This window comes from Hipposideros armiger, unplaced genomic scaffold (genome assembly GCF_001890085.2).
Source record: "Hipposideros armiger isolate ML-2016 unplaced genomic scaffold, ASM189008v1 scaffold_97, whole genome shotgun sequence".
NCBI classification, from domain to species: domain Eukaryota; kingdom Metazoa; phylum Chordata; class Mammalia; order Chiroptera; family Hipposideridae; genus Hipposideros; species Hipposideros armiger.
Genome location: NW_017731447.1, coordinates 3,051,380 through 3,064,022, shown reverse-complemented (window position 1 = coordinate 3,064,022; position 12,643 = coordinate 3,051,380). Strand labels below are relative to the sequence as shown.

At 45.3% G+C, this 12,643-nt stretch overlaps 1 protein-coding gene across 2 annotated transcripts in view; it reads left to right on the top strand.

The window, feature by feature from the left end:
- The first annotated feature begins 3,379 nt into the window (after positions 1 to 3,379).
- The window catches only part of TSPAN33 (tetraspanin 33), a 24,405-nt gene continuing 15,141 nt past the window's right edge, over positions 3,380 to 12,643 (top strand). For both annotated transcript variants that reach the window (XM_019646081.1, XM_019646080.1), the window contains exon 1: positions 3,380 to 3,756. In XM_019646081.1, coding sequence (XP_019501626.1) covers positions 3,655 to 3,756 — 102 coding nt within the window. In that variant the 5' untranslated portion in view covers positions 3,380 to 3,654. The remainder of the gene's footprint in view (positions 3,757 to 12,643) is intronic.

Here is a 12,643-nt window from a genome sequence, read left to right as displayed (position 1 = left end):
TCTCCTTGTCACTGTTCCTTTATTCACACATCTTCTTGCCAATGTTAGCTCCAGCCACATGACTTTTTTTTTTTGCTTTACAGAAATATCATTTACATATTTTAATTCTTTTCATAACCATATATCATAATATTAAATATAATTTTAAAGTTAGAAATGGCTACACATCCCACCACATCAATGCACCTGATTTTACCTTTACATTTTCATTGGCTCATCTCTATTGATATTGACACATATTTCACCCTGTGAATATGCTTTTTTAAATGTTTCACTTACATTATAAAAATTGTATGTGTTATTACATAACCTCTGTGATTTTTATTTTTAAAGGCCAGATAATATATACCAAGGACTTAAAATGCCTTCCAAGGACCTGAAATAAATTGAAACCATTTCCTGGTTATCTGATACTTTATATACTTGATTCTACTATCTGCTTTTCACACTTCCTATATCATGGACCTCTTCCCAAGTCAGCACTTATATTTTCTCCATTATCCGAAATGGCTGCATAGCATTCCATAATAAGGATATAATTTTTTTAATTTAATGCTTTGAATAATTAATACACTCCATGTTTCAAAAATCAGAAAAATTAAAATGGCACATACTGTAAAGTCTCTCTCCTCTCTTATTAGTTCTTACCCCCACTCCAATACGTAACCTCCTTTCTTAGTATCTTTTGTATCATTCCAGAATTTAAGTAGATGCAAGCAAATGCAAATGTCATTTCTTATTTTTGTCACTCTCTTTGTTTTCAACCAGAGTGTAATACATTATATACACCTTTCCTCACTTTGCTTTTTTCACTTTATAGTTTATCTCGGAGATTGTTTCAACTCAGTACATGGAGCATTTCCTTATTCTTTGTTCTAGAGCTACATGGCTTCCTACTGTATGGGTGCTGTCCCTGACTTCTGCATGATGGACACTGTGGTTATCTCATTGACTCCTGATCCCACCATTAACTCCAAAACCTTGTCCCACCCATTATCCACCTCAATCCCTTTTTTACTGGCTTGTTTTGCCTCCAAGCATGTCAAGTCTCCTGTATGCTAAAAGAGAACTTTCCCTTCATTCTAAGGTCTCTTAAATCTCCAGTAACTTTCAAACCTGTAAGTAGGGGTGTCCACAGTCTTCATCCACGGGTTCCATTTCACACACACACACACACACACACACACACACACCCATTCCCTCCTTACCTGTAATCCACCATTTTCTTCCTGTTTGTACTAAAATTGATCTCGGGACAGTCATCTAATAGATGGTCTTTTTCTCAGTCCTCACTCCTCTAACTTCTGTAAATGGGTACCCACACTTTGCTTACCCATTCACTGCTTAATCTCTTGTAAAATGACTTCTGCCCACCCCACCCACTTCATACTAAAACTGATCTCCAAGTAGTCACCTAGCCTGTTAATGGCCAGTCTCCCAAAAACCTGGCCTTGGCTCACTTCTTTTACCCCACCGCTGGTGCTCCTGTCACCCCTACCCCCACCGTAGCCTAGTCCTAGAGACTCTGTCTTCCCAATGGCTTCGCTCCCATGCTTTCCTATCAATTCTGTCCATTACCTCTAAATTAGATCCTAATATCTGATTATCTAGACTATTAATAGTGGTCTCCTAACAAACCTTTCTCTCTGCAGCCTCTTTCCCACTCTAACTGAGAAATAAAGTAGGTCTTAAATCATTCCCTTCTTCTTATTTCCAAATCAATTAAGCACTAATTCCCCAATCTGATATTCAAGTCCTTCCACGATTTTAACTCAATTCAATTTGTATTGGCATCAGTCGGTTTTATCATCCACTGCTATACTAAGCATGTCCTCTGCTCCAGCCAAACCAGTGTGCTTATTTTTCACTCAATACACAGAGTGCTTTTGTACTTCCAGGCTTTGATCCACCCTTTTGTTCACCTGGATTACCTTTCCCCTCACCTTCACTATTCTAAATCTCTTCCTCTCAACTAATTCCACTTGCCATGATATCTTCACTAACTCTCCACCAAATGTATTATAGTTATTTGTGCAGTTAATATATTTTCCTACTGGATTCTAAATTCTGTTAAAACAAAACACTGTATTTAGTGAATCCTTCTATGTGTCAACCTGTGCTAAGTGATTTGCATGCATTATCACATTTAATCCTCATGTCAATGTTGTTAGGCCAGGACTTTCCCCAATTAATGTTAAAAAAAACAGGTTCAGGGAGATTAGGCAGCTTGCCCAGGTCATGCAGTTGATGAGGATGGAATCAGATTCCTCCCTCACGCCCATTGTCTTAGTCCATTCAGGCTGCTATAACAAAAATACCATAAAGTGGGTGGCTTATAAACAATAGAAATTTATTGCTCATAGTTATGGAAACTGGGAAGTCCAAGACCAAGGCACCCACAGACCCACAGATTCAGTGTCTGATAAGATCCCACTTCCTGGTTTATAGGCAGCTGTCTTTTTGCTGTGTCCTCACATGGAGGACAGAGCTAGGAAGCTCTCTGGGGGTCTCTTTTATAAGGGCACTCATCCCATTCATGAGGGCTCCATTCTTAGGACCTACACACCTCCCAAAGGCCCCATCTCCTAATACCATTACTTTGGGGGTTAGGATTTCAACATATGACTTTGGGGGAGGGGGTAAGATACAAACATTCAGTCTACAGCATTCATGTTTGTATTAGTTATGGTACCTAGCACATTGTCCACCACCTACACTGCACTCAACCTATGTGTATGTCAGATCAGCGTGTTAAAAACGGTGTCTGCGTGTAGATCAAGACTTTAAGGAAACAGAGAGTGGGAATTGAAACAGTAATGAATTTGGATGACAGGACTGTTGGTGATGTTTCCAAATGTCCACTATTGGGTTATAGGGCTTTTGAAATAAGCATTTAAGATGTATAGTTACTAAACAGAATTGCAGCTACTCTTAAATATTCCCTAATTGTTATGTGTAGATTAGTTTTGTCTTCCTGATTTTATTGTCATTCCCTCGGGATTATCTCTGTATTCTCTTGTATTCCCCCAGCGCATTGCTCAACACACGGTACCCGTACTTGTTGATTTTAATGTATGTGTGTTTGCATATGTGCACAGCAACTGGGTAGAGGACGTGGGTGTGTGATGCAGTGTGCATTCCTTCCCATCCCCTTCCCCTTGAGCAGCTGCAGCCTGGATGCTTTCTTTCTCAGGGGAGAAAGCAGAACCACTGACCCTTTAGCAAGTTGTCCCTCACCGAACAGGTGTCTCCCCCGCCTCTCCGAGGAGAGGGATGGCTGGACACTTAGTGACATCAGCGACCGACCAATGAGAAGTCAAGCTTCGGCAGCTGCGCCAATGGGCGTCCGGGGGCGGGCCCGATTTCCTGGGGAGCCGGGAGGGCCAGGCTGGTCCTCCAGCCGCCACCGAGTCTTCTGCGCTCACGTTGCCGGCTGCGGCTCCAGCGACTCCCCGCGGCTCCGGTGGCGGCGCCGTTCCCCTGCCCGCGCTTCTCCCGGACGCAGGGCTCGGGCACCTCCCGTCTCCCGCCGCGGCGCAGCTCCCGGTGGCTCGGGCTCCGGCGCCGGCGCGGCTCATGCCCCCAGGCGCGGAGCGCGCAGGTGGGCCAGTCGCGGCGGGGAGATAGGCCCCCGGGGGCGGGGGCGGCGGGACCATGGCCCGGAGACCCGGGGCGCCGGCTGCCTACGTAGAGGAGTTCTCCTTCGTCAGTCCGCTGGTGAAATACCTGCTCTTCTTTTTCAACATGCTCTTCTGGGTGAGTCCTGGGGGTCGCGGCGGCACCTGGGCTGCAGGGCACCCGCGGAGGGTGGAGTGGGCTGCCCGCGTCTGAGGAGGGGCGTCCTGAGATGCCCGGTTCAAGGCGAGCATGGTGAGCGGCACTGCCTAGTTTTCTGGAATTATGGCACTTTGGGGTAATTTATCCTGGGGAGGGACACCACAGTGGCGCCTTGTCTAGAGGGGGTTTCGGGGGCGGGGGGGAGGTATGCAAGAGATTCAGTAAAGACTTATGGGTAGTCTCTGGGCATCGAATAAGGATCTGTGTCAGGCCAAAAAGGTGGGTTTGAGTGGGAGGAGTGGGTTTTCTTGTTGGCCCAAGGCAGACCCACGGGTACATTCATGACTGGGGGACTTTCAGGCCTGAGGACTGGGAGGATATGCTAGCAAAGAAAAAAGAGGAAGTGGGAAACCCAGACCTTCCCTGCCCCTTACCTTAGAGAGGGTGGGCGAAAGGCTTTCATCTCCTTTTGCAGGCCTCTAGTGCCCCTTCTCCCCAAAGGCTGAGGAGGGACAGGAATGGCCTCAGGTGTGGATGTCTTTCCCAGCACCGTCACAAACTTTGCCCCACCTTTCTCAGGACCAGACTTCATTCCCTGGGGTCTGACAGTCTTCTGCTTCTTTAAATAGGACCCTATGTTGGGCTGGAAGGCCAGGGGTCCTTTCAGAATCTTCTGCTTGGGGGTGGAAAAGGGGAGAAAATATTGGACTTGGGGCTACTTGGATTCTCATCCCCACTCTGCCATTAATTGTTGACTTGACTGCCATTAATTGTTGAATTGTGTCCATTAATTGTTGCAATATGTTCACCCCTGTAGGCCTTAGTCTCCTCCATAAACTCAAACCCAGTCTGATCAAGGATGGCAGAAATACTCTGCGGGACCTGAGAATCCAGCTGGACCAGATCATGAAATGCTAGCTCAATCCTGTTTCATGTCTAAAGAGTCCCTGGGCCCCTGGGGTTTGAGAATGTAGGGAGGTTCCCCCCACCCCCACCCCCACCATTCCCCTTTTCTCTTTCAGCTCCAACTACACCAGAGCTGCTGCTCTAGGTGCCCATTACGCTTGCCTACCTCTGCCTGAGACCTAAAGTTCAGACTTGCAGGAGGGAAGAATCATGAGTCTAAAATATGTTTCTGAGGAGAGGGAGCAGACCAGGCATCTAAGCCAGTTGCTGGAAAGGTTTCACGGGGGCCATGGTGTGAAGAACAGACACAGGGTACATAAGTGCTAGCCTGTTGGGACAAATGAGAGACATCTCAGAGGGTGGCGATGACAGCTCACTCTCAGCCATTGTGTTGAGAAAAATGAAGTTCAAGCTCCTAACTCAGTTTTAGAACTGGAAAAATAAATTTAGAAGACAGCTTATCTAGCACCTGCATTTTATATACGCATATGAGAAAGCTAAAGCATAGAGATGTTCATTGTTTCATCCGGGGTCGAACAGCTGCTTAATGGGGTTGTTCTGGTGGTTTTTCTGCTTAACCACAGTGCTAGGGGAAGTCTTTTACCCAGCTGGCTGCTACTGTAGCTGCGGTGTTAGCTGTATTAGTAGTTACCCAGTTCCCCCAAGTTCCCCCATGGTCTAGGTTCTGCTTCAGCTGGAGGCTATGGAAGAACAGTAGAAATTCTCACCCCCACTCTGCCAGGGCTAGGGTATGTCCTAAGGGGAACTCCCTACCTAAGGCAAGTCCTCACAAACCCTCCTACAAGCTCACAGAGCGTACCAGGCTAGTGACATACCATCCTGGAGGATGATGTGCCATCCTCAGAGCTAGCACTAACAACGCAGGGCCCTCAGGTCCTCAGGCGGACTTCCTCTATCATCCAAGACTGCGTCTCCTTAGGAGCCTCTGGCCCTGCACCCTTATCTGTGCTCCCCAGTGACAACAGCTGGGCGCATCTGTTGCACTTGTGTTCATGGTCATTTTCTTGGACTTCCTCACTCCACCCCACCCCCCTTTTACCAGAAAGATAACTTTGGGAGGCTGCAGCCAGGAGGAGAGGTTGGTAAAAATGCTTCCTTCGAGGTCAAAGGATCTGGCTAACCAAGCTGGCACCACCCCAAATAAGAGAAGAGCCCCTTCTTGGCCCTACTTTAGACTCATAAAAAATCAGAGGCTCTAGAAATAGCGCACGGAGGGACAAGGGGCCCAGTTTCTTTCTGGCACCAACTTACTGTGTGACCCAAAGCCAGTATATCTGTCTCTCTGTCCTTAATCTTTCTCCTCTAAAGGAGAATGTTTTTCTGCCTCTGTGAACTATTTAAAGATGAATGCATCATTTTGGGGACTGTTTTCTTTCTTCAAGACCTGGAGTTCGATCTAAGGATGTATCTCTCTGTGTCCTGGAATTCCCTGGACATTGACCTTCCCAGGGGACAGTACTTTTGGGGATTTCCTGAGTATCACTTCTCCCCCAGGCTCGGAGCTGCAGAGTTACATTCCACACGAGTGCAGCTGGGGATGAAGGGCTGCTTCTCCAGACCAGGGTCATCTTTCTTCCCATCCCCCTTTCAGGGACTGGTTATTGGGTTTTCTTTGTTGCAGGCTTCCAGCATCCTAATCAAATTCCCCTCTTCTGCCCAGGAGGCACCCATACTTGGGACTGTCGGCCCACTCCTTTTCCAGGCAGAATGAGTGTTCCGGCCTGCTGCCGGGGGAGCTGTAAATGGGTGGTGTTTGTGCCTGTGCCTGGAACACACGGGGGAGGTCGCCAGCATCGTCTGGGCCCATACTTGGTGGTGGCGGTGGTGGCAGTGGCTACCTCTCTGCTGCTGCTCTAGGAGTCCTAACCCTTGGGGCATTTGGAGCCTGACTTGGAAGCCTCCTTTGGTACCAAGACCAGCTGCTCCTCTTTGATGTTTCAAATCTCACTTTTCCTTTCACCTGAAACTTCTGATTTTCTCCCCAGAATCATGCTGCTGGGTTCCTGATCAGTGGGATCCCATGGCTTGGAGCAGTTGCCCCAAGATCCCAAAAGTTGTATTTCAACCTTTCTGTCAAGAAGTAGCTGACTTGCCTCCCCTCGCTGTATTGGACAGCTCTATGCAGATGGAAGACGGTGGGGTGGTACCTGCTTTATAAACCATGGGCATACATTGGCAGGAACATTATCAGTGCTGCCCACAGCAGCCACCTCCTCCCTTGCTGGTCCTTGTGCCACTCAAGGCAGCAGTTAGGGTGGCTTTTGAGTCAGGCAGAGCCCAGCAGCTGAAATCTCCAGCGCCTGTGTCTCGGCCCAGGCTTCCTTGGCAGCCCTGCCTCAGGGCTCCCCTAGCACCTTGTACAGAACTTTGATTGTCACACCCCTTACCTGTGCTGCAATTATGGCAATTATGTGTTTGTTTATGTCTTCACCGCCACCCCCTGGACTTCAGGCTCCTGAGGGTAGAGACTGCCTTTTCACCTCTGGATTCTGAGGACCCAGCTGTGTTTGGTGAAGAGTGGGTGCTTATTGAATGTTGACTGGGTGGCAGATGAGAGAGCACACCCAATAGGGTGGGGGCATAATGCCCTTCCCCCTTCTCTCATGAGTACCAGCCTGTCAATATGCAGCACAAGCATTCCTGGTGGTGGGTATCCAACTGTGTTCTCCTCTGCAGTGGGTCCTGTGAGACAGACACGGCCAGGGCTTTCTCTCGGGGGCTGGTAGGCCCTGCGTGGTGATGCTGTGTCTTCCCCTTTCCAGGCACTGTTCCAGGGACTTCCCTGCTGGCACCATCACCTCCTGGTGCTGTCATACTAACCCCTGCCTGAACCCCACCCAATTTGGAGATTACCAGCTGCTCCCCAAAAAGAACTATACGCAGCTTCTTCCCATCTCATGTCCTGAGATGAATGCATGTGTTCTGGGGTTGCTGTGAGGCAGAGAGAGAGAGAATGCAGCCATGTGGCTGAGCTCATAAGACTCTGGAGACATATAGACCTAGGTGCCAGTCTCATTTGACCACTCACTAACTGAGTGAACTGGGGAAAGTTACTTGAATTCCCCCAGTTCTGTGAAATGGAGATACTAACACCCCCTTGGGGCTGTGGTCAGAATTCAGTGAAGTAGTATAAAGTGTTCAGGCCAGTGCCCGGCCCTGAGTACTCAACAAATGAGTAATAGCTATTACTATTGTTGTTTGAAATAGCTCCTAGGGTTCACCTGTTGGGGATGGACTTGGAGAGCTAGGGTGAGTGCTTTTCCTGACAAGTGGCAAATGGATGTGGACTGAGGCTAGATAAGGGCTAACCTTGAGCCTGACTTTCTTCAGCTTTGAACCCGTTTTGCTCACATTCCTACTATTAGCCAGAGGGAGATAATTAATGACTCTTTGTATGTTATAGTTTACAGAGAAGTTTCATATACAGAGAGTGCCAAAAGAAATGTATACACGTTTTAAGATAACATCTCTTAAAATGTGAAATGGCACCCCCAGTATATCATAGGGTCAGACCCCACTGCTATCTCCGAGGGCCTTCCCTAGGTCTACTCCTCAAGGCTTGACACACCACCTTGATCTTAAGATGTAATCCAGTGGAAATGGACTCCAAGAGCTAATTTGCCTGTAATTATTGGCCTTTGGGCATTCGAGCCAGGAGAACTCTTGTTTAGGGCCTCAACTTGGGGCCCGATAACCTTTCCTCTCCTAGCACTGATGGCCCTGAAGTAGTGTCCTGGGGGCTAGAATAAGGTTGTTTCTCACGGACATCAAATCATAGCTGTCCTTTTCCAATTTGCAGGGGGGAGAAAATCAAGGTAATGGAGAGAATTATCTCCATTTTCTATTTTCTCCCACGAACATTTGTACCTGTGGCTGCTTATCTGCAAGCAAGTACTAGCCAAAGTCGAAGGGAAGAGCACAAATAGCAACCACATATTATGGAAAACTAGGAAACCATTTAGAGTAGTGCCGGTATTATTATTATGAGATGCAGAGACATATGTCTAACAGCCATATCATCTGTCAGTAAATCCTTCCTTTTTTCTATGATAGAAACTAATATGTTGTTTTTCCTCACATGACACACTGAGAAGGATACATTATCTGTGTAATATTCCTGTCAGCAATGTGTCATTTGAATTGAATTGTGAGGAAACAATCAGAAAAATCCAAATTGAGGGATATTTTGCAAAACAACTGACCCGGACTTACCAAAAATTTTAGTGTCAAAAGAAAAAAGAAAATGTCAGAACAAGTGTTGGGAAGGATGTGGAGGAATTGGAACCTTCATACATTAGTGGTGGAGACATGAAATGTGGAAAACCAGTTTGGCCACTCCTCAAAAACGTAAACATAGAATTACCAGATGACCTGGCATTTCCAGTCCTTGGTATATACCCAAAAGAATTGAAGACAGGTATTCAAACAAAAACTTGTACACGGATATCCGTAGCAACACTTATTCACAATAGCCAAAAGGTGGAAACAACCCAAATGTCCATCAGTGGATGAATGGAAACACAAATTTTGTTATATTCATACAGTGGAATATTATTAGGTCATAGAAAGTAATGAAGTACTGATACATGCTGCAACATGGATGAACCTTGAAAACATGCTAAGTAAAAGAAACCAGACACAAAGAACCACATATTGTATGATTCCATTTATAGGAAATGTGCAGAATAGGCAAAACCACAGAGACAGCTGATTTGTGGTTGCCAGGGGTTGGAGGAGTGGAGGAAATCATGAATGACCGTTGAATGGGTACAGGGTTTTGATTTGGGGTGATGAAAAAGTCCTGGAACCTGACAGTGGTGATGCTTGCACAGAAATGTGAATGTACTTAAGGCCATTGAACTGTATGGTTTAAAGTGGTTAATTGTGCGGTATATGTATTTTACTGCAATTTTTAAAAAGTCAATGTCTTAAAAGACCAAAAAAGAAAGTAAAGAAAAACAGCTGCAAAACTATTCCAGACTAAAGGAGACTTGATCACTAAATGCCTAATCCCTGATTGGCTCTTGGATCAAAAAAAAAAGAAGAAAACAGTTATAAAGGACATTATCGGGATAATTAGGAAAAGTTAAATATGGGTGGTAAATTAGATAGCAGTAATAGCATATTAAAGTTTAAAAAAGAATTTAACATTTCAAGATTATGTAGGGTATACCAACTGAGTACTGTAGCTTGCCAATTCTCTGTCACCTGACCAACTTTAAGATCCTCTGTCTTATGCTTTGGCGTAAGGAGAAAGGACTCTGATTAAAGTTTGTAAAATTTCATGCAAGAGATCCCAGTTTTTAAAAAACTGGTATTAAAAAATTAGGATTAAAGAAAAAAATTAGGATTTACAGAACTAACAAGTTGGAGATGGCTATTTTTTTTTTTAATTTTTATTAGGGAATTGGAGGGATGGGAACAGTGCTGGGGAATTGGAGGAAGGGGAACAGACAAGTTGCTGTCGTTTTGTTCTTCAATCTAGTTGTGGAGGACGTTGCTTCACTGGCCCAAGTTGGCACCATCATTGCGCTCTTCTCCGGGCGAGGCAGATCAGTCGCCGGCTTCTGGACGGCCGCTCACTGCGGCTGCTGGCCGCTCACGCTGGCTACTGGCTACACACGGTAGCCCATGGCAACCCACTGCCACAGGGGCTGCAGCCTATGCGGTCGCCAGTGACTCAAGGCAGCCCAGCTCCAGGTTGAGCTGTTGTTCAGCATCTTAGCTGTAGAGGGCAGTGTCACTGGCCCTCATATGTGGGATCCGAACCGGGGCCCTCTGGCGTCCCAAGCCAGTTCTTAACCATCGTGGCACTCGGCCGGCCCGAGATGGCTATTTTTTAAATAGCTTTCCTTTTTTAGAACAGTTTTAGTTTTATGGAAGAATTGAGAAGGTAGTACAAAGAGTTCCCATATACCCATACCCAGTTTCTCTGATTGTTAACGTCTTATAGGAGTACATTTGTTACAATTAATGACATTATCGTTGTCATTAAGGTCCATTCTTGATTCAGATTTCCTTAGTTTTTACTTAATGCCCCTTTTGTGTTCCAGGCTCCCATCCAGGATAGCAAATTTCATGTAGTTTTCATGTCTCCTTAGGTTTTTGTTGGCTGTGACAGTTTTTCAGGATTTTCTTGGTTTTGATGACTGATAGTTTTGAGGAGTACTGGTCAGATATTTTGTAGAATGTCTATTGGAACTTGACTGATGTTTTTTCATGGTTATATTGGGGTTATGAGTTTTGGGGAGGAAGACCACAGAGGTGACGTGCCATTTCCGTCACATTATATCATATACCAGTGATTTCTCTCTGTTGATGTTGACCTTGATCACCTGGCTAAGGTAGTGTGTGTCAGCTTTCTCCACTATAAAGTTAGTCTCCCACCTCCTTTCCGTACTGTACTCTTTAGAAGGAAGTTACTATGTGTAGCCCACACTTACGACTGGGGACTTATGCTCCACCTCCTCAAGAGTGCAGTATCTACATAAATTATTTGGAATTCTTCTGCATGGGAGATTTATCTTTTCTCCATTTATTTATTAACTCATTTATATCAGTATGGACTCATGGATACTTATTTTATATTTGAGGTAATAATTCCATACTTCTTTATTTTGAGGTCCCTTTGGCATACTCACCTCAATGTGAGGCTTTATTTTTGTTTTTTGTTTTTTTGGGGTTTTTTTTTTTGCTTGTTTTTGAGCATTTATTTCCTTACTTTCTGGTACTACAAGATGCTCCAGGTTTATCTTGTATTTTGCCTACCCCACTCCTAGAATCAGCCATTTTTCCAAGGAGCCCAGGGAACGGCTGTTTTCATTTGTAGGTGATTACTCACCTTACATAATGGGTAAAAGTACTAGTGCATGAAAATTATTTTATGTAATTTGATCGACAACTCTTCAGGAACATGCCTTTTGCTAGACTCTGCTAATTTAAAAACCGTGTCTAGCTTTTAAAAGTTTCCAGTGAGACTTCATTCTAGCCAGAAGATGAAAAGCCGTTCTAAGAGAAGTATCTTTATCTCCATCTTCATCATGAAAAGAGGTCATTGGCGATACTGTGGGGGTGTTATAAAGATTTTGTGGCAAAGACTGATGTAGTGGAAAGACTGAGATTGAAAATTGGGTTTAGTCCAGATGTTGCCACTGCACCCATGTGCACTCAGTCAAGTATCACTTCGCTCTTTCCACCTCATCTATAAAGAAGTAAGTGGCTGAGCTCATTTCTAAGGTTCTATGCGACTCTCAAATGCTCTGCTATTAACAAGAGCAGCACTGCTTTGGAATGGCAGGAACTTGGAGGAATTCAGGGTGGGAGATATAGGCAGGAATAGAAGTAGGAAAGGGCAAAACTGTGGCTCCAGGAGAAAGAGGCAGACCAATGACCGAAATGCAGAATTTTAGAGTTGTCTAGTGAGCTCCAGGTAAGTGGTATCATTAATGATCATATTAAATATTAATAATATTAAAGTCTTAATCTTGATTGTAATGTATCGTCACCTGCTGCTCTAGATCCCTGGCTGAGTGTGCTTTAGGCTGCGGTTCTCAAACCTGGCTGCACATTGGAATTACCTAGAACACAGTCAGAAATACTGTTGCCTAAGTTCCAATGCCAGAGATGCAGATATACTTGGTTTGGGGTGCAGCCTAGGCATCAGGAGCTTTTAAGTTCTCCTCCACCACCCCATTCTAATGGCAACCGAGGTTGAGAAGCACTGCTTTCAGCTACAGGTGCTCTTGCCCGTCTCCCACATAACGCACAGGTCTCCTTAAGGGCAGGGACCACATCTTACTCATCTTTGCAGTTCTCAGAGTATCTCATACATACATGGTAGCGGATGAAATGGATTTGGGTAGTGTATTAGTTTCCTATTGCTGCGGTAACAAATTACCACAGTCTTAATGGCTTACTACAGCTCATTAATTTTCTTAAA